The sequence below is a fragment of the Festucalex cinctus genome, chromosome 12, assembly GCF_051991245.1.
Source record: "Festucalex cinctus isolate MCC-2025b chromosome 12, RoL_Fcin_1.0, whole genome shotgun sequence".
Classification (NCBI taxonomy): domain Eukaryota; kingdom Metazoa; phylum Chordata; class Actinopteri; order Syngnathiformes; family Syngnathidae; genus Festucalex; species Festucalex cinctus.
In genome coordinates this window covers 16,747,127-16,774,958 of record NC_135422.1, presented here as the reverse complement: position 1 = coordinate 16,774,958, position 27,832 = coordinate 16,747,127, and the positions used below count along the sequence as shown (strand labels likewise).

The 27,832-nt window shown below is 38.0% G+C and overlaps 2 protein-coding genes across 4 annotated transcripts in view; one reads left to right on the top strand and one right to left on the bottom strand.

Annotated features, from left to right (window-relative positions):
• Nucleotides 1-21,054, top strand: part of fndc3ba (fibronectin type III domain containing 3Ba) — a 146,241-nt gene extending 125,187 nt beyond the window's left edge. For both annotated transcript variants that reach the window (XM_077539744.1, XM_077539745.1), the window contains exons 20-27: nucleotides 978-1,150; nucleotides 1,273-1,386; nucleotides 1,931-2,080; nucleotides 3,703-3,983; nucleotides 7,660-7,881; nucleotides 12,380-12,546; nucleotides 12,867-12,994; nucleotides 15,162-21,054. In XM_077539744.1, the coding sequence (XP_077395870.1) occupies nucleotides 978-1,150; nucleotides 1,273-1,386; nucleotides 1,931-2,080; nucleotides 3,703-3,983; nucleotides 7,660-7,881; nucleotides 12,380-12,546; nucleotides 12,867-12,994; nucleotides 15,162-15,491 (1,565 nt within the window). In that variant the 3' untranslated portion in view covers nucleotides 15,492-21,054. The remainder of the gene's footprint in view (nucleotides 1-977; nucleotides 1,151-1,272; nucleotides 1,387-1,930; nucleotides 2,081-3,702; nucleotides 3,984-7,659; nucleotides 7,882-12,379; nucleotides 12,547-12,866; nucleotides 12,995-15,161) is intronic.
• A 604-nt stretch (nucleotides 21,055-21,658) lies between these two features.
• Nucleotides 21,659-27,320, bottom strand: ghsra (growth hormone secretagogue receptor a). Of its 2 annotated transcripts, none has more exons than XM_077539551.1 (2): nucleotides 26,277-27,320; nucleotides 21,659-24,750 (listed from the first exon to the last, which is right to left on the bottom strand). In XM_077539551.1, exons 1-2 carry the CDS (start codon nucleotides 27,115-27,117, stop codon nucleotides 24,437-24,439), a joined length of 1,155 nt encoding a protein of 384 aa, XP_077395677.1. In that variant the 5' UTR covers nucleotides 27,118-27,320; the 3' UTR covers nucleotides 21,659-24,436. The 2 variants fall into 2 exon arrangements, 1 of the variants encoding a protein (XP_077395677.1); XR_013287643.1 differs by having other exon boundaries at nucleotides 24,614-24,750; nucleotides 26,095-27,320.
• Nucleotides 27,321-27,832: the final 512 nt, after the last annotated feature.

Below are 27,832 nucleotides of genomic sequence, written 5' to 3'. Positions count from 1 at the left end.
AGGTTATTTTAGTGAACTAAAACTAACGAAAAAACTAAAACTAAAATTCAATAAACAGTTTTGTTAACAAAATCAAATAAAAACGAAAATGCTTTTTAAAAACAAACTAACTGAAACTACAGATTATGTTTACAAAACTAACTATAATTATCGCAAAAATGTCCTTCATTTTAGTCTTTGGTAATTAATTTAATGCATGAGCCTTTGGGGATGATTTTAAATATGAGTTTTAAGTAGATGTATTTTGATATTAACTGGAAAACGGACGTTTGAAAGTGTGTCTCACAGAAGTGATATCATCTAGAAGCAGCCAATAGAAAAGCACCTTCAGATGACAGCGCTCCCATGGTGTTTTTTAAATATTGCGCACAAGTAATACACGTAAAAAAAACAACAAAAAACAAAACAAAAAAACTCAATCTAATACTGAAACTACGAAGCATTTCTTAAATAACAAACTATTAAAAATGAACAGAACAACCCTGATAACTAATTCAATTTAAAAAACAAAAGTCAAAACAAAATCAAAACTAACTAAAATGAAAAATTTCCAAACTATAATAACCCTGGTTGGGAGAGTCGATAAATATAATTTTCAAATATTCAAACCAAATCCAAAACGTTTTGTGTAGGTTTATGTACTTAATTTGTGCATCTATAATAAGTATTTGCAATTTAAAATGATATAATCTGACATTCTGACATTTTAGGAGCACAAATAGAAAATTTAGTTGCAAATAAATATTCACATTTCCTCTCATTTTCACTATATTTTTGATATAAAAATAAAATATAAATGAATATTTGGCTAGCATTCCCATTGAATTCAACAGGTTATTATATACCGTATTGACATTTTTTCTTGTTTTTTGTTTTTGTTTGATTTTTTAAAAACTGAACTTTACACCGGACAAATTTTTAGATCATTCTTAATGTAAAAAAAATATATATTTTTTTTTCCCCATGTTATTGCACAGAGCCCCCCACCGCCGAAGGTGCGAACGAGGCGTACATGTTCAGCCTGGAGATGAGCGACGGAGACGCGCAGCCGGTTGAAGTGTTCCACGGGCCGGAGCTGCAATGCACCGTGGGTAGTCTGTTGCCCGGTGCCACTTACAGTTTCCGGCTGAGGGCTGCCAATGAGGCTGGGGTGAGAAAATGATTAAAATAAATAAATAAATAACAAGGGCCTGACTGATCAGGATTTTTTTTTAAGGCTGTGGTATAATTAAAATTTACAGATTAATTAACCTATTTGTCATTTTTTTTTAGTTTGGCAAGTACTCTGAGCCAACGGCGGTCACGACTGCAGCGGGTCCTCCGGGCCAGTGCGGGGCGCCGCTCATCAATCTGACCAGCAACACTTGCGTGTCGCTCAACTGGGAGGTGAGAAGCATTAAAGGGAGAAAATGGGAGTTCAGAGTTCAACTTGTATGCAAATGAGACATTTATTTTGGTGGTGTTAAACAGAAGGGGTGCCAAAAAAAGTGGTCAGGTTGCCGTGGAAACGGCGCACATGAGAGCAATTTTTTGATGATGACCTCAAGAAGAGGTCGTTAATGTTTGTTTACGCTGCCGGTGACTCAATTGCAGCAATCAAGTTTGCTCATCGCTTTAATGGCGCCAATTCATCTTACATCACATCCATCGGGTTTCAGTCTATTTATGGGTTGCAGCCATGTTTTGTACCAAATCATATTTTTCCCAGTTAATTGTACAGATTTTGGGTCACAGTTATTTTTTTTTTAACAAAACACAATACTAATAAGAAATAAATGTTTTGCATTCTTCTATAAACATTTTTATTATATTTATGAAAATATAGATGATTTTATATTGTAAAATAATTTTACTTAAACATTATTTATGTCTAAAAATGCAAGTAGTAAAAAGTAAGCGAGTGTATGAGCTCAATGTGCGTGTTTGTTAGTGTCCCGAGGGTTCGGGCAGCGACATATCGGAGTACCTTCTGGAGTGGGGCCGGGAAGACGAGCCCATGGAGCTGATCTACTGCGGCTCGGCCACGCAGTGCGAAGTGTCGGACCTCACGCCCGCCACCAGCTACTGCTGCAGGTTGCAGGTGAGGCGGCGACGGGCGCGCAGGGTTACAAATTTTCAAAGTTTCATTGCGTTGTTTTTGAAAGTGATGCTTGATTCATTGAGCTATTTTCAGCAGTAAAAATTTCAGATTTTGTCCATAATTAATGTGTTAACGTCATTATTTTCCATGTACAATTAATACCTTTAAAAAATAAATTTTCTACTTGCTGTCGACTGATGACGACATCACCTGTGCTGACGAAGTAGGTAACAGCCAATCACGGCTCACCTGTTTTCTGGGTTTGGTCAGTAAACTGAGCCATGATTGATCGTAGAAGTAGAAAAGTAGAAAGTAGAAAAAAATACTTTTTTAAAGGTATTAATTGTACATGAAAAATAATGATGTAATCAAATTAATTCTGGACAAAATATTTATATAAACATTTCACAGCTGAATATTGTTCAATGAGTCAAGTGTCCCTTTAAATTCAGTGAGTTTGAATTCGGTAGGTTTGAATTTTAAAAAAAGTTAGCAAATGTATTTAGTTTTTATTATGTTTTTATTGTAGTATTTTTTAACATAGATTTTTTTTAAATGAGTTTGTAGTTTTTATAAGTTGTATTATTTTTTGAAAATATTTTTAGTTTTTATTGTAGTATATTCTTTTGTAAAATTAGTTTTTATTGATTGTAGTACTTTTATTTTTGAAAATGTGTTTAGTTTGTATTGGTTGCAGCATTTTTTAGTTTGAAAATGTATTTTTTAGTTTTTATTATGTTTTTATTGTTGTAGTATTTTAAATATATTATTTTGAAAATTAGCATTGTAGTTTTTATAAGGTATAGTATTTTTTGAAAATGTTTTTAGTTTTTAATTGACTTTTTTTAAATGTGTGTTTTTTTAGTTTTTATTAATGTTTTTATTGTAGTAGTATTTTTTAAATATATTTTTTTGAAAATTAGTTTGTAGTAATTGTTTTTCTTTTAATGAGTTTTTATTGGTTGTAGTATTTTTATTTTTGAAAATGTGTTTAGTTTGTATTGGCTCTAGCATTTTTTTTATTTCTGAAAATGTTTTTTTTTCAGTTTTTATTAGTTGTAGTATTATTATTTTTATATAAAGTTTTAGTTATTAGTTATCATTTGTAGTCGTTTTTAAATATTTTTTGAAAATGTCTTGATTTTTATTGTATTTTTAATGCATTTTTTTGTTTGAAAATTTGACTTTTTAGTTTTTATGAGTTATAGTATTCATTTTTAGCATTACTCGAGTGCAAGATTAAAACAAAAGTATTGTGTAATAAAACTGCCAATAATCAACGGCAGTCCAAAAAACGGAAACTCCAATTTTATCATAGATAGCACATTATCTACACCAAATGTTGTTTGTGTTTTTATTACCAAGCCTCACAAACTGACTTGTGCAGGCACACTAGGAAAGGTTTTCCTTTTTTAGTTTAAAATAACTTGGTTAACCTTCATGTTCCCTCGCCGTACACTTGCCAACAAACGATTCTGCCTGAGCAGCTAGCTAGCGCTAAGCTAGTATAGCCGGGTTTGTCTGTTTGCTAACTCCCTTTTAGTTAAGGAAGGAAGCTACGAAAGGAAGCTAGTTGGCTAGGATGCAAGGCCCTTGAATTTTGCCCACTCTTCCGCTCTCAGGCTGTCAATCAGGCGGGGGCGGGGCCTCTCAGCGAGCCGGTCAGTTTCCAGACACCGGCGACCATTCCTGACGCCGTCTCCTCGCTCGGCCTCCTGGACCTGCCGGCCTCCTCGGAGGCGGGCCACTCGCGCTCCACTTGTCTCTTCCTCAAGTGGGAGGAGCCAAACAGCAACGGGGCGGACGTCTCGTCGTACGTCATCTCCCTGGACGAGCGGACCATCGCGGTGGAACCAGTGACCAGTCACCTCGTCAGCGGTCTGCAGCCGGACAGCGAGTACAGGTACGCGGCCCATTTTTTTGTTTGCTTATTTCTATTGTGCAAAATGACCACTATGGCGAATACCGGTAACCGGTTGAGGAGCAGTAATTATGATTAGTTGCATAACCAAGCATACTGTGGACTTTTTTGACTCTGTGGATTATTTCTAGTGGTTATTTCCATTATTCAAGTTGGCACTAGCAAGTAACGATCGCATTCCAGTACTTATTTGAACATTTGACATTATGCCCATACGTGACCAAGCATAGTAGCATGCCGTTGGCTTTTTTTTCTTTTTTTTTTTAAACTTTGGATTATTTTCAGTCATTTTGTTTTATTTCTAATGTGCGACGCAGCAGTTATGAGGTATGACTGGTTCAAGGACTGGTAAATTATATGATGGGTTGTGTGCACTGTTAATGGCCATACCATGGATTATTTATTTTTTTACTTTGCAAATTATTTATCGTCGTCCTGTTCATTTCAAATGTGCAAGATGGCGGTTATCACGAATATCTAGGAAGTAATAATCATGTTGCATTAAGTCATTTTAATGTTTTTTTTTTATTGTGCCAATGCATGACAATGCATACCATGTTTTTTTGTTTTTACTTTGTGGATCATTTCTAGTCATTTTGATGATTTCAATTGTGCAGCTGGTTTAAGGACAGTTAATTGTGTGCCCTGTATGGCCTTGCATGCCATAGACCTTTGATTATTTTTAATTATTACTCATCGTTCTGTTTTTCTATTGTGTAAGGTGGCCATGTTCAGGAATTAAAAATTGATTAATCTAGTATTTATTTTATTTTATTTTATTTTTGATTTGATTATTTATTTTTATTTATTTATTTGATTTTATTTTTAATTTAAATTGACGGCAGACAACGCGCAATGAATAATTAATTATAATTTGGTTACTCTTAGTATCCCTAAATGATGAATTCATTATCAAAAGAGTTGTCAGTTAAATTGACCATTGATTAGTTATTGATGAATTGATGCATTGTTGCATTGCGACAAAATTTTTTGGGGGGACTTTATGATTTAATTTAATTTTTACATTCATTCATCAGACTGTAACCTCCATTGTTTAAAAAAAACAAAAAAAAACAAACTTGAAATTATATTGAAAAGAACAACAAAAAAATGAAAGCCTGGTCATAGTGTAGTTGAGGACAGCCCAGGTTGTTTTTTTTCTTTTCCCACTAAAAGAAAATCATTCATTTTCAGCCTTGGGGAATAAACGTGCAGTAAATACCCAACTACCCACCAGCAGCCGAATCACAATGAGCTGCTGTTATCATCCTTAAATTCTTCTGTTGTTACCTGTAGCAGATTGCGTTTGTGCGCGCGCCGTGTTTTCATCCTCAGCTTGTTTTTGTTCCCGTGTCACTCTGCTCTCTTGCGTAATGGCTGACACTGAAGCACAACACCGTGCGTGCGCGCGCACGTGTGCCCTTTGGCGTGGCACGTCGGTCGGTCGTTCTTGTTTGTTTGCAGCCAGTGGGGACTTAAAAGTGTTTTCCTTTTTTTTTTTTAAATATTCACACCAATTTTTGTTACATTTGTGATGCCAGTTGGTGTTTAGAAAGTGGTAGTGAGAAAAGAAAAAAAAATCAGGAATATGGGTGACAAAATGACAGTTTTGGCTCACTATTTGGCAGGCTCAAATTACCTCTGCCATACAATCAATTTTGTTTCGTCCCTTTTCGGCAGTCAGACATTTAAAATTTAAATAGTTTCTCACATACTTTATATTAATGTATCAGTTCTTAATTCATCCATCCGTCCATTTTCTTTGTTGCAATACTAATTTATCAAATTAAAAAAAATATTTAAATAATTTTTTTTTTTTTTTTTTTAATAAATTTGACATTTTAATTTTGAATTTAATTGTATTTTTTTTTTTTTTTGCGGGGGGGGGGATTACAGAACTAATTGATTTGTTACCAGCTCATGACATGTATGATCTTTTTCAATGTTGGTAAACGTTAATAAATAGTCATAAATGACTAAGTAACCATTCATGTTGGCTCACTATTTGGCACGATTGCAAAATAATGGCAAGTTCAATCAAGCTGGTTGTCTTTCGTAAATAAATAAAAAAACATTGATAATGCAGATAATTTATGAGCAGACGCCACTTATTAATTGAAAAAATATGTACTAAACATTTGTTTAAAACAGATCTTGTACTAAATATATCACTGGCATCATGTCAAAACCTCCTATGTCACAATTTGGTAAATTTCATATTTTTTTTTTCACAAATGTGTAAGATTTGTCAGTCCACACGTGTGCCTGTGATTTGTACAAATTTTTCAATCGAAAGTGTTTCTTTGGCAATGTTCAGTTAATGATTGAACAAACATTAAAAGTCATGAATGCAATGCCACCGATAATTTGAAATCCATACCTCGTGCATGTATTTAGATATGAAAGATGATGATAATGAAGACGTTTGTGTTGGTGCACATGTTGTCTCTCATGACCAGATGTGGACTTGTTGTGGCCAGGCCGTGTGAATTTCAATCAAAGGTCAGCCATGTTAGCCTCCAAAATGCCACGTGCACTCCTGACACAAGATGTCTGAGCAGACACACCGTGCCAGGAGATTATTATTTTTATTTTTTTTGTGGAAGTAGATTTGTGCGAGTGCGTTTGTGGAAGTACAAATGTGCCCTTTTATGCTGTGCTGTCACATTGTTGTACAATGTTGGATAACTTTCATAATGCCAAATCAAAAAATACAATACAAAAAAATAATCACAACAACAAATTAAAAAACAAAACAGATATTTGACTATTATAGAAGATTTAACTTATAACTTAACAGAGAAAGGATTTTATTTATTTATTTATTTTTTTGCATGAGGGAATATGTTCAAGTCTAAAAATATAATATAATAATTTATAATAATAAAAATAATAACAATAAAAAAATCCCCAAAAGAATAACAAAAATGATACAACCAAAAATAATAAGCAAAAATTTGAAAACAAGAAATTGTAATAAAAATAATACAAAAAAAAGTTGCACAAGTCTAACCAAAAAAATATACAACCTAAAATAATGAGCAGAAATTTGCAATTTTTAAAAAATAAAAATATTTAAAATAATTGTACGTACAAGTCGAACAAAAAAATTACAACCAAAAATAATGAAAAAAAAATGGCAATAAACTTGAAATAAAAATATTTTTAAGAATTTTTACAAGTCTAACAAAAAAACACAACCAAAAATAATGAGCAAAAATTGGCAATCAAATTGTAATAGAAATAGAAATATAAAAAAAAGTTGTACGTACAAGTCGAACAAAAAAATTACAACCAAAAATAATGAACAAAAAATGGCAATAAACTTGAAATAAAAATATTTTTAAGAATTTGTACAAGTCTAACAAAAAAATACAACCAAAAATAATGAGCAAAAATTGGCAATAAAGTTGTAATAAAAATACAAATATTTAAAAAATTTTTTACGAGTCTTAACAAAAAAATACAACCAAAAATAATGAACAAAAATTGGCATTTTTTTTTTTTTTTTTTAAATCATTTTAAACCTGAATAAACCTGCAGGTTAATTGGTCGCACCCTGAAAAGATTCAGATTCGTATTTAAAACGTGCAAGGTCTCTGTTTCCATGAATACTATGAGTGACTCGTGTATTTCGTACTGCCTGTGGCGTTTTTAGCATTCAGATCCAAGCGGTGAACGCCATCGGCTGCGGCCCGTCCAGCCCGCCGCTGCTGGCGAGGACACGGCCGCTGCCCCCGGCCCCGCCCCATCTGGAGTGCACCGCCGCCGGGCCGCAGAGCCTCAAGCTGAAGTGGGGCGAGAACGCCAGCAACCTTCGCTCCTCCCTGCTGGCCGACGATGTTTACTACACGCTGCAGATGGAGGACAAAAACCGCAGGTGGGTTCAATGTGCGCGTGGACAGCCATGACACTTTCTACACACTAGGCGGTAAACTCTCAATGCCATTGACTGATATAGATGTCAAAGATCCATTTGATTCATCTGGGCTGGCGGTGATTAATTAATGAAGTAGTGAAATACTCTCCATCAATTAAATCAAACTTTATTTATATAGCACTTTTCATATATAAAATGCAATTCAAAGTGCACACGGACATTGTGAAAATTTGCAAAAATTACTAGTTTTAATTATACTGTAATTTGACAAAAAATAATTTTTGAATATTGAAATAAAATTTAATTATCATATTTTTAACCCAGGATATTTTTTTTTTTATGAAGATGACATTAATATAAAAACAAAAGGGGAAACTAAATGATGCTGAATTTAAAAAAAAACAAAAAAACATTTGAAGTTTTTTTTTTTGTGAAAATACATTTTAATTGACAACAATGATTCTGAATTAAATGACAAAGGTTGATTTATATGCACCACATTTACCTCAGTAAAAAATACATAATGTAAATGTGTCTAATAAAAAAAAAGATTTTAATCCAGAAAGTGTTTTAAGTAAAACTGACTGTTCCTATTTGAAAATTAATGTATTATATATAAATTTAGATATATTATTCATAAAACTTAAAAAAAAAAAATATATATATATTAATCAAAGTTGAGACTATTTGTTTATACACCACATTGACCTCAATTGAACTGTAAAAAAATTAGAAAAATGAGAAAAATAGTTCCCCCCCCCCCTTTTTTTTTTCTTTTATTCATGTTTTTCATTTAATTCTATTGTGTTTAATTTTAATATTTTATTACTGGATTTCTAGAATAGAAATTTGAAAATGAATGCAGAATTAATGTATAGCGTGTACTAAAATGTAAGTAAAAACATAAAAATTATTAAATGTATCTCTTCGAACTGCTCAAAGTTGACATTAAATCCTGTTAAGTCACGACAACATTTGTTGCGTAATGGGGTATATGTTACGGAAAAGGCAGGACTGTTTTTTGCACAACAGTTTGGTTCCGGTTCGGTTTGCGACATGTGGGCTGCGTCAAAAATACTTGTGCTTCCGACTTTGTGTCCCTGGGTTACGCGTTCGCAACCCGGACCGGAAATAAACTGTTGTGCAAAGTCACATCCCGCCTCTTCCGTGGTGTATACCCCATAAGAAGGGTTAACATAACAATATACATTTTTTTATTATAGTTAATAGCTAGCCTTCTGATAGTATATTTTTTACCTACGTATACCTTTTCATAATTTCATTGTCAAGGCAAATTTATTTCCTGTGTTTGATCTCATGAGATTATGCGTGTGTACCTAATAAAGTGACCAAAGGGCCAGGTAACCACTTTACCTCCTCCACCTGCTGCTAGTCAATCACACCAACGTCAATGCTACACAGAAAGCGTACACATGAGCATTAGCAGCTCATTAGAGGCCTAAGATGTGTGTGTGCGCGCGGTGTAACCAGATGTACCAGAGAGGAGTCACGTTGAGACCCAGTGAGGGAGGAGGAGATGAACATGGCGGCAGATTAGCTCTTTTTCTATTAAAGCACCTCTTAAAAGGTGCTCGGGCAGATGTATAACGAGGGTGAAACGAGCCCGGTCGATGAGCCCCCCTCATTTCCTCTTTTGGAGGCGTCCTCAATCATGGTTAGAGCAGTGGGGGGGATTGGTGTGGTACGCCAGTTAGCCGATGGATAGTCTTCTGACAAAAACAAGCAGCGGTATATGTGATTTCTATTGTGTAAGATAATAGTAACAGTAATCGCCTCATTCAAGGGACCAAAAGATGCGTAACAACAACCCAAGAGGTGAAAAGCTGAAAATAACCTTCGATGTATATGAAATGAATTGTAAAAATAGCAAATCATGTGAAATACATAAACTGTCTAAATTAAAAAAATACTTTGTAAACTGATTTTAAAAACGCCATTTTTCTAATCTTGACCTATTCCCTTGACCCTTCCCCTTAATTAATAAATATTACTGAAAATTTTACTATATTTTATTTTAATATGAAAACTTAGCTTGTTGTCGCTAATGCTAAGCTCGCTAATGCTGCGCTTGTAGCGTCGTCCTCACCAATGCTAAATTCGCTAATGCTACACTAGTAGCTTCGTCCTCGCTAATTCTACACTCACTAATCCTACGCCAGTCACTTGGTCCTCGCTAATGTTACACCAGTACTTTCGTCCTCGCTAATGCCACACTCACTATTCCTACGCCAGTAGCTTGGTCCTTGCTAATGCTACGCTAGTACTTTCGTCCTCGCTAATGCTATGCTCACTAATCCTACGCCAGTAGCTTGGTCCTCGCTAATGCTACGCCAGTACTTTCGTCCTCGCTAATGCTACACTCGCTGATGCGAGGCTCACTAATGCTAAGCTAGTTTGTAAGCTCAGAATGTGTAAGAGGCGTCCAAGCTTGCAAAGTCCCTTTCGTTTATTGCGTGATAGGCCAACAACTAAAAATTAAAGCAGCTAATTATTCCGTTGCTAGGGTGGTGTCACACACACACACTTTCACTCAAATGGGAAAATTAGGAATAGGTGTTAATTTACAGCGGCCAATCCGTTAATTTGCGTTATCTGCGATTCATGGACAACCCTAGTGTACGGTATATCTACGTATATATATTCATATATACATATATACGTGTATATGCCTCTGCTTGGTTTGTCTTTCTACCAAATGTTATTTTGTGATTTTCATCCGGAGATAATTGACCTTGGCAATCGCATCCTTCAATGGAGCCCCGAAACAACGTGTCGGTGAAAATATATACAAACGTATGGAAAAGCTCAATGCAAATAGTGCAAATGTAATTTTCGGGGTTTGGCCGCCTCGTTTCATAAAGCTTCTTTCTGATTGCCTCTCAGCACCACCTCATGCATTTTTTATTCCTCTAATCGCATTTCAAGCAAATCTACTTCACCACGAGATCCAATACAAGATCAGTGTGTCAAAAAAAATTTGAATAATTTCAATTGTCAGAGAGGTAGTACTTTTTGAGAACAAATCGTGGTCTCTGTTCAAATAGTCCAGTCCAGAGTGTCATCTACCTGAAAAATATATTGCCTCCTTTTTTCCCCGCCTCAAAAAAAGTGTTTAAATGTTGTTTATTAAATAAAATATTTTGAGTACAATTTAGATCATTACAATATTGTTAATTATAAACTCCTTACCTCCTGTCATTGTGTTGGTGTCCCTAATAAAGTGTCCCGTGAGTGAATTTTGCCTTTTTTTCCATATATAAGAGCACAACATGTTCTGTCCTTCCTTCGCTTCAACTCTGATTACATTCAAAATCCAGACACTTTATTTTTCTCATTTCCTTTGCTCACCATGGCAACGTGACCCCGACTAAAAGCCTTCTGAGATAAGCGCACAAAAAAAAAAAAAAAAGATTGTTTCAGGTTGAACCCAATACTGTAGATCGGCATATAGAAGATAATAACATCATTCTGCCGTCCTCCTTTGCCCTCCGGTCGGAGTTATTATAGGTTAGTCAGACAAGTCAGATGGAGGCCTCATTAAATGCCTCCTCCCCCCGGATGGAGTTCAGTGCTAATGAAGCCACGTTCAAGTGCGCGTGATGATGATGGATTGTTAGCAGATGACGCTGAGGGACTTGCAAATTGGTGGCTCATTTTTAACACCTGACTTTGAGCAAGGGTGTGTTGCATTAATTATCACACCGTACATTTCATCAGGAATGTGTCCAAATGTGTGCTCAAATTGTTTGTCTATTCGGTGAAATGTATGAAATTGAAAAATAGACACCGCACTTCAATAAATTTCAGCGTTAATAATTTATAGATTGTGTTGCATCTATTTCACGTCGCACCAGACCACGTAACTCAGAGATCCTCAAATAATAATAATAATAATAATAATAATAATAATAATAAATTAAGTGCCTTACCTCAAATAAATGCCATGGGAAATGTTTTTTTTTTTAAATGTTTTTTTTTTTTAATTGGAATAAAAAGGAAAATGTTATGTATTACAATAACAAACATTTTCCTTTTTATTCAAATGTTTTAAAAAACCATTTTTCAAAAAAAATAAAAAATAAAAAAATCACACTGCACCAGACCACTTAACTCAGGGATCCTACTAAAATAAAATACAATAAAATAAAAAATAAAAAATGAAGTGCCTTACCTCAAATAAATGCCATGGGGATTTTTTTTTTTTTTTTGAAAAATGTTTTTTTTTAAAGAATTGAATTAAAAGGAAAATGTTTGTTATTGTAATACATAACATTTAAAAAAAAATAAAATAAAAAAAATAAATAAAAAACTATTTTTCCCATGGCATTTATTCAAGGTAAGGCACCTATTTTATTTTTATTTTTTTTTGAGGATCCCTGACTTGTGGTCTGGTGCAGCGTGAATTCCAGATAAACAAGCTATCATCCTCTCATTTTTCTCTTGTCCTCTAATCTAATGCAACAATTTCTCTCACCAGGTTCATGACCATCTACCGGGGCCCCAGCCACACCTACAAGGTCCAGCGTCTGACCGAGTCCAGCAGCTACACCTTCAGAATACAGGCCACCAGCGACGCCGGCGAGGGCCCCTTCTCGGACTGCCACACCTTCTGCACCACCAAGTCGGTGCCCCCTGCCCTCAAAGGTATTTAAAAAAAAAAATTAGGTGCCTTACCTCGAATAAATGCCATGGGAAAAAGTTTTTTTTTTTTTAATGTTATGTATTACAATAACAATCATTTTCCTTTTTATTCAATTTTTTTTTTTTAACATTTTTCAAAAAAAAAAATAAAAAATCCCCATGGCATTTATTTTGAGGTAAGGCACTTCATTTTTTATTTTGTAACTCCCCCCTCAAAATAAGGGCTGAATGATTTTGAAAATAATCTGCCCCCACCACATGCATTTGATTGACCCACTTTCCTGTATCTCCTAATGATTTTTTTCCTGCCCCTCATGTGACAGCTCCCAGGGTGCAGCAGCTGGAGGGCAACGTGTGCGAAATCATGTGGGAGAGCATCCCGCCCATGAGAGGGGACCCCGTCGGCTACGTGCTGCAGGTGCTGGTGGGCCGCGAGTCCGAATACAAGCAGGTACACACAACGTGATTCTTGCTTGTTTGGTTGTGTTGGTTTATTTAACCGGCAAAAGACTTTTGGGGGAGCAACAAGTGGCTTTTATGTGTTTTTTGTTTGGGCAGGAAATCTTTTGATTCTTGAGCTGTTTTCTTCAAGTCACAATCACACGCACGCACACACGTGTGGGTTCAAATGAGGGGAGGATTGGTTCATTTGTATTCTTGGCAAGCATGTGGTTTTCGAATGTCCTCAGGGAGGAGCAAAAAAAATGAAGTGTTTATCGATGGACAAAGCGCAGAGAAAATGAAAGTGCAGTGCCAGTCCAAAACAGCAATAATTTACTGTTAAAGATGGTGGCCCTAATCTTATGATCGATCGATGCAGTTGCAGCTGCTGTGTAGTTGTGAATTCGTGAGTGAGTGAGAGCAATAATGTTTACCTTCTTCCTTTGTGAATATAGCGCTGTCAGAATTGTGTTAACTCAAATTCCTTTTAATGTCATAATTTTTTTAACATTACATCTGAAATATGCAATAATCAGTTTTTTAACCCCGATTTTTTTTTTTTTAACACATTAAGTTACAACATAAGACACACTGAAAAAAAATTTAAATCGGCTCCTTTTTGCTGTTTTTTTTTGTTTTGGTTTTTGACATTCAATCATTTCCACCAAAATCAAGGCTATGCTGAAATACATCCTGTTTGGTTCTTCTTTGAAATTGCCACTATCTCAAACTCTGGCGCCATCTATTAGATGATGATGGAATTACACCCAATATAAATGAAAGTTAACCCAAAATCCAGCAAAATAGTGAGACCAGGAACCCGTGATGGATGGACTTGCTATGCAAGTAAATTTTTATAATAAAGTTCAATTGTGACTTTTTTTTTTAAATAAGTAAATGAGTATTGCAATTAATATGAAGGTAAATTCAAGTCAAAGTTTTTCTTTAAAACGTGTTCTTTGCCTATCCCCACTAGTCACAGAAAACCCATCCCGTATTAATACATCTCGCAGCGGCCATTTTGCCAATTGCAGTCAACTGAAAATGACATCACAGTGCCAAGAGTGGGAAGAACATTTTTACCCTGACTTCCCCTTTTATAAATTATTTTTTTCAAGGTGTTGCTCATTTATTTTCTAGTTGTTCTTCTAACAATATGAATAACAAATAATGCTTTTTTTTTTTTTTCAAAAAGTGTCAGCCCTACTAGACATGGCCTTGGCCTGAGCAATGGCAAATAACCAAAGGTAGATCCTCCCCCAAAATTGTTGTTTTTATAATTAATTGACATCATCATTAAAGGGGGAAGTCAACCTTCAACATTTCTTGACAATAATATGTTATATGTGTTCTTACCAGTCTAAACTTGACATTCTGAATTATATTACATTTGTGGAATGAGTTATGCAACAAAATCCAGCCGCTTTTATCGATCTCCGGGCGGCCATTTTGCCACTTGTTGTCGACTTAAGATGACATTACAGTTGCTCAGGGCAATGATTGGTTGTTACCGGAAAATTTAAACTGTGATGTCATTTTCACTCGACAGCAAGTGGCAAAATGGCCGCCTTCTGATATTAATACAAGCTGCTGGATTTTGCTGCAATGCAATATTAACCAAAATATATAATGTAGACTATAGACTAAGTGCAATTTCTGGAGAAATTGTGTGGGAATGCTGACAGCTGAATGCTAAGCTTTTGAATGCATGTGGAATTCTTATGAAGTAAATTGAGAGATACATTATGAAATTATGACTTCCTGGTTACTGGACAATGCACTGGACAACTGCCACCGAGCAGTGTAAGACAGCTGGTAATGATAAGTTATATGTATGGAAGTGGGCGCGGAAAGTGATAGTTAGAAAAAGTCCCATTGAAAATGAAGAAAAGTTGATATTACAAGTTAAATTGTGCAAATACTGTAAGTAATGTGGAATAAGACGATATATACCCCGGGAGGTGTGAATTTTTTAAGGTAGTTGAAATTTGAACAGTATAAATTGGAAGTATTATGTGGGAGTTATTACACACAATAACATATGTGGGAATGCTGAAGCCTTCCCACAACTAGTGGGGCTGCAGTGCATAGACCATATTGGTGTCAAGAATTTTTTTTTTTGGAGGGGGGAGGGGTTGACTTCCCCTTTAAGGAAAGCATTCTTGTTCACACGGCAGGTGTTTAAAGGCGAGGAGAGCGCCTTCCAAATGTCGGGCCTGCAGGCCAACACGGACTACCGCTTCCGCGTGGGCGCCTGCCGCCGCTGCCAGGACTCGTGCCAGGAACTGTGCGGGCCGCTCAGCCCCTCGTCCCAGTTCACGCCGCGGCGCCAGGAGGCGCCGGCGGGGGCGGCCGGGGGGGCCTCCGACTCCGCCCCCTGCGCCGGCCGGGGGCCGGCGGCGGGCCTGCTGCACAGCGACGAGCGCTTCGCCGCGCTCATCGTGTGCGCCTTCGCCGGCCTCTCCATCCTCATCGCGTGCTTTCTGCAGTACTTCTTCATGAAGTGAGGGAATCTTCTTCTTTTTTTTTGTTTTACGACAGGATAGAAAGAGAAAGCGAAACCCAAGAGAAACTTTTTTTGTAACAGATCGTCGAGAGAAACACTTGAGACGCTCTTCTTCTTCTCAAGGCTTTTATTTCCGTGTGTTTTCTTTGTTGTAGCTGAAAACTCATCCACAAGCCTTAAAATAACTGTGAGCAGTCACTCAGACTGACTTGCATGTATTTTTTTTTTTTCAATCATATTCGATTCGGACGACGTGTATATTTCCTGGTTCATTTTTGTTTTCTTTTATTTGCATTTTGTTGTTTTTGTTTGCTGCAGTCGTTATCCACTCAGCCATATTCTAATGTAGGCATTCAAAGCTTTAGCCGCGCATAATGGATGACACACGTTTATGCACGCGCGCACACACACACACACACGCTTGTGCGTCGACAATGACTCAAGCGCAGCCGCTCCGCTTCTTAAAACGCTCGCCAAAGTGATGCAATCCACGTGTGATGTAAGATGCTGCTATCCTGTGATTTCTGTTGGGGTTTTTTTTTTTTTTTTTTTTAAGAATGGAAACCCAGTTATCTAATATAAATATGAAATGGAAATATATATATATAAATATAACATACATGTCAGAAATATATGTATACAAATACCCACGCTCGGGGCATTAAACTGGACCCCGCATTACCCCGCTTCCCCGTCGGACATCTTGCAAAATGGCCGCACCAAAACACCGCTTTTGCCTTCTTTTTTTTTTACGGGAATTCCCGCCTTAGGATTTAGCCGAACAGAATTCAGAAAAATGTAAAAGTCGGTATTGACCCAATTTTACATGCCTTTTGCCTTCGACACAACTGTCCTGACTTAGCACACGGCAATTTCGCAGTCCCCTTTGACCCCACTGTGAAATTCCTGGCAGCGTGAAATGGACTTTTCACACGGAGATCCTGCAAAATTGGCGCATCGGAGCCGTAACGGATGACGCAACATTTATCCATCCGTCTTTGGCTGCGATATTGCTGCGATAGTGCACACTTTCCCACATACACAATTCTGTAATCGACTGATTACTCCGCTTTTGGAGTACTGATATCAAGTATTGATAAAACGAGTACTTTTGATACAGAAAATTGTCCCCCATTGCCCCAAACATGGGCACATTTTAAAACAATATCCAACTTTAGAATTTCCCCTTATAGCTACATGAAAATAAATGCAATTTTCTATACTAATTTATCATGTCCGATACCTTGAAATTGATCAGGGTGGGACTACGTTACGGTTCCGTTACGGCTCCAGTGCTACCTTGGATGGTGGAAAATTGTGACGCGCACCTCGTCTGCCCTGGGAAAAAGGTGGAAAAGTTAGTCAAATTTTTCACGTAACACCCGAGGGCGGGACAAATCAAGCCCCGCCCTTTCCGGCATTTCCTACCACAGGCGACGTCTCGCCTGTTCCCCGGTTCTGTTTACTACCTCTGAAGGCGGAAAATGGCCGGATGAACTTTGTTCCGCCTTTCCGGCATTCCCTTGCAACGTGGCGGCAAATGGTCCGAGTCGACGTCCCGCCTTCGTTAACGGCTCCGAGGGGGGTTTTGCCACAGTTTACAGGCAGTGTGAAAGTCAATCCATACGTTGGAAGACGCCACTTGTCTACTTTTCCTGACCCCGCCCCCCAGCCACAATTGTTCAACTCGTCTTTTTTTTTTTTTTTTTTTTTTTTAAGATCCGCCTCTCCTCAAACCATAACACAGGGCATTCTGAACATCATCCCTCTTAATCAACACAAAGCCAAGGTACACAACCCAAAGAGGTCACCCTGACCCGTATGAAATGGAGTCCGCACATGAGGCCTGTAACGTACCTCAGGGAAATAAGAAAAAAACTAAATAAAATTGAAAAAGAAAAAAAAAAGATCATTTAACCCTCCTGTTAGTTGGATTCTCAGAAACAGTAATAATGTTCCTGGGTCAATTTGACCCACTAAGTTTAATGATTTAAAAATAAAACCCATCGGAATAAAAATGGTAACCGCTTCAAATGAACCAGTTTTAACATCATGAAATACTGTTTATAGTGCTTCAACTTTGAAATGGGTCATTTTGACCCAGGCTATGTTTCATGTTCCAATAGTGCCCTGATAATGAATTATATGTCAATCATAAAATTATAGGGAAAAATGAACCATTTTAATTGTCTGTTGATAAAAGGTTTCATTGCAAAAAACTACTAATTTTAAAATGTGTCAGTTCAACCCGAGCTATGTTTAATGTTTCAAAAGCACCCTGATGAATTATAGCTCATGATTGTGTTTTCCAGGAAATATGTCAAAATGAACCATTTTAAAGTTTCATTGTGGAATAACTAATTTTAAAAGGGGTCGGTTTGACCCAGGCTGTTTAATGTTCCAAAATCATATATGTAATATTTAATTCAAAATGTCAGTGAACCATTTTTAGTTTTGTTGCAAAAATAAACTAATTTGTAGTTTTTCAACATTAAAATGGGTCAATTTGACCCAGATTTTTTATTGGTGCAAAGGCATTCCAATAAACATGTCAAAGTGAACATTTTAATTGCTGTTTCATAGCAGAAAAAAATATATACTACGGGTCAAATTGACCCGTAATGTTTAACATTCTGAAACCTGCACAATACATTGTTATAGCCTTGTATTAAACATTTTCATTGCATTTTACAACACAATTACTCATTTCATATTCTGTTGGGTCAGTTTGACCCGGTATATTTTCAGTGTTCCTTGCAAATATCTCCAAAATGTTATGTATTGTCTGTTGGTGCCAAGTTTGATAGTGCAAAGCTAACATTTGTTCTTTAACATGAAAGTGGGTCATTTTGACCCACGACATAACAGGAGGGTTAAAAAAAAAAAAAACAGCCCCCGACCATCTCCTTGTTTCCGATGCCACTCACCCTTCCCGTCTTCCTTTTCGCTTTTTGCGTCTTCGTCCTCTTCGGATGCCGTGCCTTGTCAGCAAGTCGCGTGGTTTACTCGCTCAAATACTTTTTTTTTTTTTTTTGCCAAAGTCGATGGGAAAATGATAGATTTTTTTTTTTTTTTAGTAGTTATTTTTATTTATACTATATATTTGCATTCAGTACTTTAAAATGCCAATTACAGTGCAATCGTCATTTATTTATTGTTTAAAAAGATTAAGAGACAAGTGTAGTTATATACTAATTTTTTTTCTTCTTCCTTGTAGCATGTTTTTTTTTTGTATGTTAGAATGATTTTTAAGGCCAGCATTCCTTTCTCTGTAACATTTTTTTTTAGTATTTCTCTTACAGTTGTTGGGATCCCGCAGTCATAAAACTTGTAACCAAATACATATTGTACTGTTTTTGTTCTTGTTTGGGCCAGGCTCGGCTGAGTCGTCGTCTGTTAATGCTTCGAGAGACATGTAGCAAAAACAAATGTCCCTGCCTTTGGCTTCTTTTTTTTTTTGGTTATAATGAAGCTTCTGATTTTTTATTTTTTGGCCAAAGTGCAGGCATCACTCTGTTCTGACCAAGGGTTCTGTGATATTCTTCTGTAACGACAGCATCATTACTATTCTCATTACTATTATTCTGATGAAAAGGACAAAAAAAAAACATTAACTTGATCTGTGATTATACTTATTTTCAATATTATCGTTTGATTTTGTTTTTGTTTTTATTTTGTTTTGTTTTTTTGTGGTAAAGAAAATGTGCCATTGTTGAAATATGTCGCCCCCTAGAGGAGAGGAGGCCAGTCTCGTACCGGAAGTGACTGACGAAGGCGGGGCTCAAAACAATCACACAAGCGACGAGCGCAGGCAGGCAAGTTTTTATTTAGTTTTTGTTCGGCGTAGTGAGTAGTAGTGAGTTGTATCCAGTATTTTTGTTTTTGTTTTTTTGCTAAGAAGAAATACAGTACAGAGATATCTATTGAGCTATAGAGGTGATAAGTACATTTACGACTAAACTATGTTGAAGCACTTTTCTATCACCACGAGCATTATTAGTCTTTATGGGCGGGGCTGATGTATTGATTTAAAACACTACTGCCAGGCTGTTAAGTTCGTCGCTCGCGTGTTATTTTTGTCGCCGTGTCACGTACAGCCAAACTGCACATGCGTGAGGAATATATCGGATCAACCTGGACAGGTGAACTTGATTTTACATTCTCTAAATTGAAATCACACGTACCTTTTTGTTGTTGTTGGCATTTTCTGAATGGCACAATTCACAACACGTGTTTTCATCCGTGAAAATTTGCAATTTGCATGTGGACGCGTTCTGTATTGCATTCAACCTGCTGATGACCAAAGGTTTTTCTTCTAAATACCACATGCAGAAAAATAAAGCATATAAGGACGTGATTGACTTTCTTCACCATTTATTTAGTATGATTATTTGCAAATATAGCAGCCACCCCCCGAATATGGATGAAACTTTACTGATTGGTCGTTTTTATAATCACCGTAAATCACCCACCGTAAGTCAACAGTGCATCACCGTACATCACCAAATCAACGTAAGAGCTGAAAAGATTACAAACCCGTAATCAAAACCGTGTACATGTACTAACAAATGAACAAAATGTACTATTTGCCTCTTCCGAGGGGCTACCAATACAAAAGAAGACCGTTTTCGACTTCTAGCTTGCTTACGCTGTCAAGCTACCTTAAGTACAAAAGCACTAAACGAAGTGCCTCTTCAAAATAGGCACAAACCGGAAGTGATGCAATGGGGATTTCAAAATAAAACACACTAGTCCGGTAGGTGTTTAAAAATAACACTTGCGGGCCAGCACCTGTTGTGAATCTGCGCCATTTTGGAGAAGCGTTGAACATGTGCATTTCATAGTTTACTAAATGCCAATTTAAGTTCACCTGTAAAGGTTCAAGTGCATTCTAGGTTCATCACCTTAACGTTGTTGTGAGGCATGTTGCTCTTTTTTTTTTTTTTTTAAGCCCACCTAAGTGGAAGAATATGTAAGAGTTCATGGAACAAACGAATACGTGATGTAACACAACATGTCCCTTTTAATGCGGCAGGTTACTCTGGTAATTTCCCCCCTAACTATTATGAAACATGAATTGTCCGTGCAGCAACACAGACCATCACCCCTTCCCCAACACCCACACACCTGTGCCTTCTGATCTTATTTTTATTTCAATTTGTTTGTTTTGTATGATGTTTTCTTTTTGTTTTTTACTGCGACAAGAGGGTTTTTTTTTTGTTTTTTGTTTTGACTGAGTGATTGGCCACAGTGCGGAAACACACAAAAGAGAAAACAAATCAAAACGTGTATTTTTACCTCACGATTTTCAAAGTGAACATTCCAGGTTGTCATGGTCTACGAATTTGAGATTATTTTTTCAGAGAAATTCATGCATTTCTTCTTGTATTGTAAATGTTAGACAATTTCATATGCATTATATAAAAAGAAACTGCCATATCAATTTTAATGTATAGATTTTTTTTTTTTTTTTGAAAATACTACCCTATGTATGTAAGACGTAACTGTATCGGTAGCGTATATATAATATATTTATGCCCAATAAATGTTTTAATTTTTTCTGACACGGATTATGAGTGTTTATTTTCCGGCCGGTGACAAATACATTTTGGCGGTTTTCGTTTACTGTCCACAAATATTTTCCCGGGCCGAATTGTGTTCCAAGACTAACAAGCTTCACAGGTTATCTCTTTAGCATAATATAATTATCCTTTTCAAATTACTTGCTTACATTTTCAATGTGCTGGCTCAATAAGTCAGTCATTAGCTTCTTTTTTTTTCCCTTAAAGGCAACGCAACTTGGTAACTTATTCCACGTCCGTGCAGCATAACAGCCAAATGCCTTTTCACCATGCTTGCTTTGAAACATCCATCCAATAAGTGAACTGAGTTCGCAGACCTCAGGAAGGGGGTAAAATATTGAGAAAATGTACATTTGATGCAAAAAAAAAAAGTGTACATTTTACTCTGTTTAGACTGGGACCAAATTGTCTTTTTAGAGTAAAATCTATAATTTTAATGTGCACTGGGTTTATATGCAATTAGCATAAACGAAGGGCAGAAAATGTGTTGAAATTAATCTGATTTTTTTTTTTTTAAATAAATAATTTGATGTGATTTTGTTTTCTAAGGCTTTATTGCCAGTATGTAAACAACATCAAATGGAACTCAGGTTTGTACATCTTTATTCACTGCCAAGCAGCTTTTTACAGCAAGAAGACAAATTCTGAACATTTGTCAGCGTGTATAAATTAAGGCAACGTGGAATGTATGTTAACGGCCCACAAAATGAGGTACAACCTGCACAAAATCCTGCATTGACAATGATAACATTAATCGTTTTTTGTTATAATGAAAAGGATATATTCAACCACTGTCAATACAACACGTCTCTATTGGTAACGTTATACCGTACACCTGAGATGGGAACATCAACATCATCCAAGACAAAAGATATTTATACAATGGCTTTATGCTTGACTCGCTCTAAAGTCAATTGTTAAATGTCCCTCGACTTGACTTTTTTACTTAATGCCTCAGGTAACAACACAGAGTGGCAAATACAAAACGTGAACACGATATTATTTCACAGCTTTTCAAAACTTGCCATCCAGCTACAGGGGAAGCTCGGAAACATGTCAGGGGCAATTGTAATTGTGGCCTGTGACATCACATTACCAGGAATGGAAAATATTTAAAGGAAAAAAGAATCTGAGCTTTTTTTTTTTTTTTTTAAACACGAATGACTTTTGATCATTTTAAAATGTTGGTTAAAACATTGCCTGTACGGTTTCCAAATTCAATTCAAGTTATTTATAATTGTGACCTGAAATTATCCATGCCAAACAAAATGGAGGTCTTCCTAAAAACAAGTGATGAACAAGGAAAAATCCAAAGAAATTGGAGCTGAACCAGTTCTATTTTTTATTTTTTTAAAGACTTGTATGAACAATTAAAGCATTGCCTGTGAAGTTTCAAAGTTTCTAGGTGGTTAGACACTGGAACTGCTGAATTGATTTATTTATTTTTGTTTTTAATCTTTTACTTGCGATGGATAAGAAATCCATATAAATCGGAGGTCACTGGAAGTATAACCTTGACATTTTGATGCTAGAGAGCCTTTAAAGTGTGTGTGAATAGTTTTACCCATCCCTGCTACTTTCGAGGTTCCGCTACACTTTACTCACACACTGTTACTTTAGATCAAACAAATACATACACATATACCGGCTTACGAGTTCTACAGTGCTTTCGTTGTCATCCAGAATCCAGAAACGAAATACTGTACAAAGTTTTGTTACGAAGATGTCGGCCTCAATCTGTAACACAGGTTGCACCGAAACTTGCAAATAATTTAACCATACGTGCGATACGGTGCACATGCGGTTAGCATATCTGCTTCACAGTTCTGAAGAGGTGGGTTTGAATCTGGGAAAAAGTGAATTAAATCTATAATATGTAAAATTCTGCTTTTTTTTTTGTGACTATTTACAATACAACACATCAATCATTTAATGAGAAATTAATGCCAAATAAGTAAATAATTTTGAACGAATTTTTATAAAAATATAATTTGTAATCATGTTAATCAGGAATGGGCATCTTGCAGGTGGCCAAATGATTAATCTTCAGAGAAAAAAAAAATACAAGTCCCCAATTAAAAAAAACAAAAAAAAACTGATAAACATTCAATATACGTTTTTCATGAAAAAAAAAAAAGGGCGGTAAATGAGGAAATACATTACATACAATACAATACATCTTTTTTTTTTTTTTTTAAATATGCAAATTTACAGGCACTGGCATCTGTAGTTTGAAGTTTTAATATCACCCTTCACCACTAGATAGCAGATGTGGCTTAGGTGCACTTAGATCACTAACATATATATATATATATATATATATATATATATATATATAAATTTCTATATGACTGGATAGCCGATAGCCCATATGCGCCAGCGCAAGCCGTTGAAGTCACAGGGCGGCCATCTTGTTATTCCCACCTCACGAGCAGACTACCTTATACGGTATACATACTATGCATACAGATTAGACATATACAGCTCGTAGGCGGTTAGTAGAAGACGGGAGGTGGGGGTGGAGGGTTTGTCTCGGGGTGGTCACTATTTTTTAACAAGTTACAAAAAATAAAAATAACAAGTGGACGGTATGGGGCTGCTTTGAAGACCCCCTTTTACTTTTATCGCTCAGTTCCTTAGACCCCAATATTAGATTTGGCAGAGGCATCATTTGTTGAATTACAGTTATACGATAATTGTTTAATTAAAAAAAATATATGTTTCCTCCTGTACTAAACATCATTCAGCATATAATTTATACATGTATTTCAGGCAAGTTGTAAAATGTCTGAAGTCCTCTTGTTTGTGTTTCATAAATTTAAAACACCATAAATAGTGCTGTTTTTACTAAGTACTGCCTCAAATGTTCTTCAATTTCGATACTGTAAATGGATCGGATCATATGCCGAGAAACGTTTCTTCGGAGGAGCAATATGGCGGCCTCGCGACCTCAAGAGTCGTGGCCTATCTGCTGTCCAGTCATCTGTATACTATACAGTATCTATATCCACCAGGTCTATATTCTATACCAGTGCTTCTCAATTATTTTCTCACTCCCCCCAAACCTGGAAGAGAAAAATATTTTGCACGTCCCCCCAACTTTTCGTCACAAGTATAAATAGTATCCTTTCTTTATAAAATTACCCAAAATACACCTCTGCAGAAGAGCTAATACTCCTTGTGCACTCTGACAAGAGCACCAATGCCACCTACTGTAGAGGAGGTACAATTACACTTTTTCTCGTACAGCAAAAAAAGAAAAAAAGTTCCCTGAGGCCAACGCCTGGGTTGTTTTTGTTTGTTTTTTTTTTTTAAAAGCAGCAGCCTTAAGAGCGAGCATATGCGTCCCCGCACACCCGAGGCTTCAGAAGCTGACGCTCGATTCCATCCAGCCGTCCGCCACAACCTTCAGCGCGCTGGCGGTGCGGGTCCGAGGTAGCTGCTGGCCTCCGCCGAGGCCGAAGAGGCGCGCCGCCGCGCTGCGGTACTTCCAGGACATGGTGTTGTAGAGGATGGGGTTGATGGCGGCGCTCAGGTAGAACAGAACCACCGACAGCAAGCTGCAATGCTCGGACAGGGCGGACAGCAGCGGCGACGGCGCGTCCAGCGAGCGGAACTGCAGGTAGCGGCACACGTGGAAGGGCAGCCAACACAGGACGAAGGCCAGAACCACCACCACTGGACAACAGGACGGACGGGAACGGTTAGGAACCAAAGTTGCCGTTCTCACGGGTAAGTTGATCTGCTGAATGGGCAGTTGTTCGAAGAATATTTAACGAATTTAGTTTGGTGGATGGCGGTTACAATATGAAATCAACGCTCAAGAATGTTTCAACCTTCATAAAAATATTTTCAGAACGCTTCTGATGAAACGTTGACTTAAAACTTTTAGAATAGTCACTTTGCAGAGGTGGCAAATCCAGGCCTAGAAAGTAAAAACCATGCCACGGTTTGGCTTTGGCCCCGGGTGCTCACTTATCTGCTAGGGAGCTAGCTAGCTAGCGCCAGGGGCTAAAACCAAACTGTGGCAGGGTTTTTACTTTCTGGACCGGGATTTGCCACCTCTGTAACTTTGTCATCGCCTGAGGGGGTCTGTATCGCTTTTACTGGCATTTAACGACTTCAAGAAGGGTGGCAGGAACACCGCCAAAAACGACAAATCTGCTGTTTTACGGCATGCGTCACTTCCCTCGTTCCCAATAAACTACAAAGATGGAAGTCGATTTCAACGTCCACACGCGATTACTGGCATGGCAGAAGCTGCAAAGCAAACCGTCCATCCATCCATTTTCTTGCCCGCTTATTCCTCACAAGGGTCGCGGGGGGTGCTGGCGCCTATCTCAGCTGGCTCTGGGCAGTAGGCGGGGGACACCCTGGACTGGTTGCCAGCCAATCGCAGGGCGCAAAACAAACCGAAAAAATGAAAATTATTCTGACAAAAAAAGAAAAAGGGAGGCTACCCGGATAAAATGTGGTCTTTCAGGCAAAACACGTTTGCCCATATCGCCCCGCCATAATGAAAATGCATAATTGTTTAGTAACATGTCTGACCCGTGTTGCCAATCACTAAATCTGGCAACTTCCCAAATCTAGCTACTTTTTCTGGTGATCTTTTAGGGTGTTTTTTTAACTCACTTTTTTCTCTCCCACATTATTTCTCTCTTCGAGGTGCCATTTAGTATTACATGCAAATTGCTTGCCAATTATGCAAATTAAGCAGTGACGTCATTTACCAACTTTTAGGACAGCCAATAGCTACTTTCCTGACTTGGAGTTGGCAACACTGTCTCTAACATGTACATTTCTGGACACCAAACTAGTATCTTGAACATAAATTCGTTTTTTGTTATTTTTTAATTGTCAATTCCGATCATCCGGGCATTTCTGGCTCTTCTCCAATGCAAATGATTCTTTCGTACGGTAAAAATCAAACAGCGGCTCTTCGTGACTATCATACAAACCGCACCGATTGTTATAGTAGTAAAACATGTCATCACATTTTAAAATCAAAACGACCCTCACAAATCAAATCACAACGATCCAAAGTCCAATGATTTGCGCCGAATTGACCGCCATTTTGACTTGTGACGGCACACCGGAAATGACAATTGTCTTTTCCGGTATAGGCTAGCGTGCGAGTACTTTTGCTAACCTGGCGTAGCTGGCGATTGATGTGTAAAAGCGTGCGTTAAAACAAAACCCACCCAACATCTTGACGGTCTGCCTGTTGCTCTTGTCCCGGTGCGCCACGCACGAGCTGATGTTGGTCTCCCGGTGCCTCCGCCACAGGCGGCGGCCGATGAGGCTGTAGAGCACCGTGAGGCAGAAGACGGGCATGAAGAAGAAGACGGAGCTCAGCCACACCATGGCGCCCATCAGGCCCGACTCCACGGCGTAGCGCGTCATCTTGCACTCCCGCGTGTCCCCGTACGCGTCCTCCGCCTTCGTGTCATGGGCGTCGAAGCCGCCGCCCGGCGGCTGGTCCCGCTCCACGCCCACCATGACGAACACGGGCCCGGCGCTCAGCACGGCCACGCACCACAGGAGCAGGATGAGCCCGCGCACGCGCCGTTTGGTCACCAGGGCCTTGGCGCGCAGCGGGAAGCAGATGGCCACGTAGCGCTCCACGGAGAGCGCCGTGATGCTCAGGATGGTCGAGTAGGTGCTCGCCTCGGACACGAACTGGAAGAGCTTGCAGAGCGCGTCGCCGAAGCGCCACGGCCGGTAGCGCCACATGCGGTAGAGGTCGAGCGGCATGCACAGGAAGATGAGCAGGTCCGACACGGCCATGCTGCACAGGTACAGGTTGGTGGTGGTGCGCATGTCGCGGTACTTGCCCACCACCAGGATGGTCATGACGTTGCCGCTCACGCCCACCGCGGACAGCAACGTGCACGCCGCCGTGATGAGCGCGAGCACGGGCAGGCTGTAGTAGTTGAGCGGGGGGAGGTCCAAGTCTTGGATCGAAGGGGTGGCGTTGCGGATCTCGTCCCAGCTGCAGTTTTGGGGGAGGCACGAGGACAGGTTGTTGGCCCCCGGGGGCATGGTGGCTCATTGGTCGCGGGGTCGCAGCAAACCTCCCATCGCGCCGCAGAGACCGTTTTTGGAGAGCAACAGTGCGTGCGTAAAAGTAAACTCAACAAGTCGTGAAAGTCCTTCAAATAAACTCACACGTGAGACCGTGAAAACCTCATCAACAAAATTGCATCACAACATTGGGCAGCAGTCGTGCGTAAAACCAAATTCCAGTTAGAAATAAAATAAAATAAAATAAAATAAGATATTTTTTTTAGTCCCTCTGAGGTCCCCTAACCATCATTATGACCATTTTCACTGTCCGTTTTTGTATTTAACAACAAAAGCCATGCGTAAAAATTAACTCCCGGTCATATTGAATGAGAGGGGAAAAAATACACTTTCTTATACATTCCAAATATGAGACGAGTCTCATCAAGAACCCAAAATCATCATTATTGTAATATTTTTTTTTTCTGTCAATGATAACAACTGTGCGTAAAACCAAACTGAAGGGCAATTCGTCCTCGATATATATCCCAATTAAAATACTGTTTTAATAAATAACCCATCACCAAATCAGTTAAGAGAACCAAAAGCTGTTCCAATCACACGACTGCTTCAGTCCCTATATAGGAAAAATCATCCCTCGGGAATCTCGTAATCGTCTCAGACAGTTTCAAAAGAGCAGCACTCGTGCGTAAAACCAAAATATTTGAGTACGTCCCCTCACAATGAAGATGTC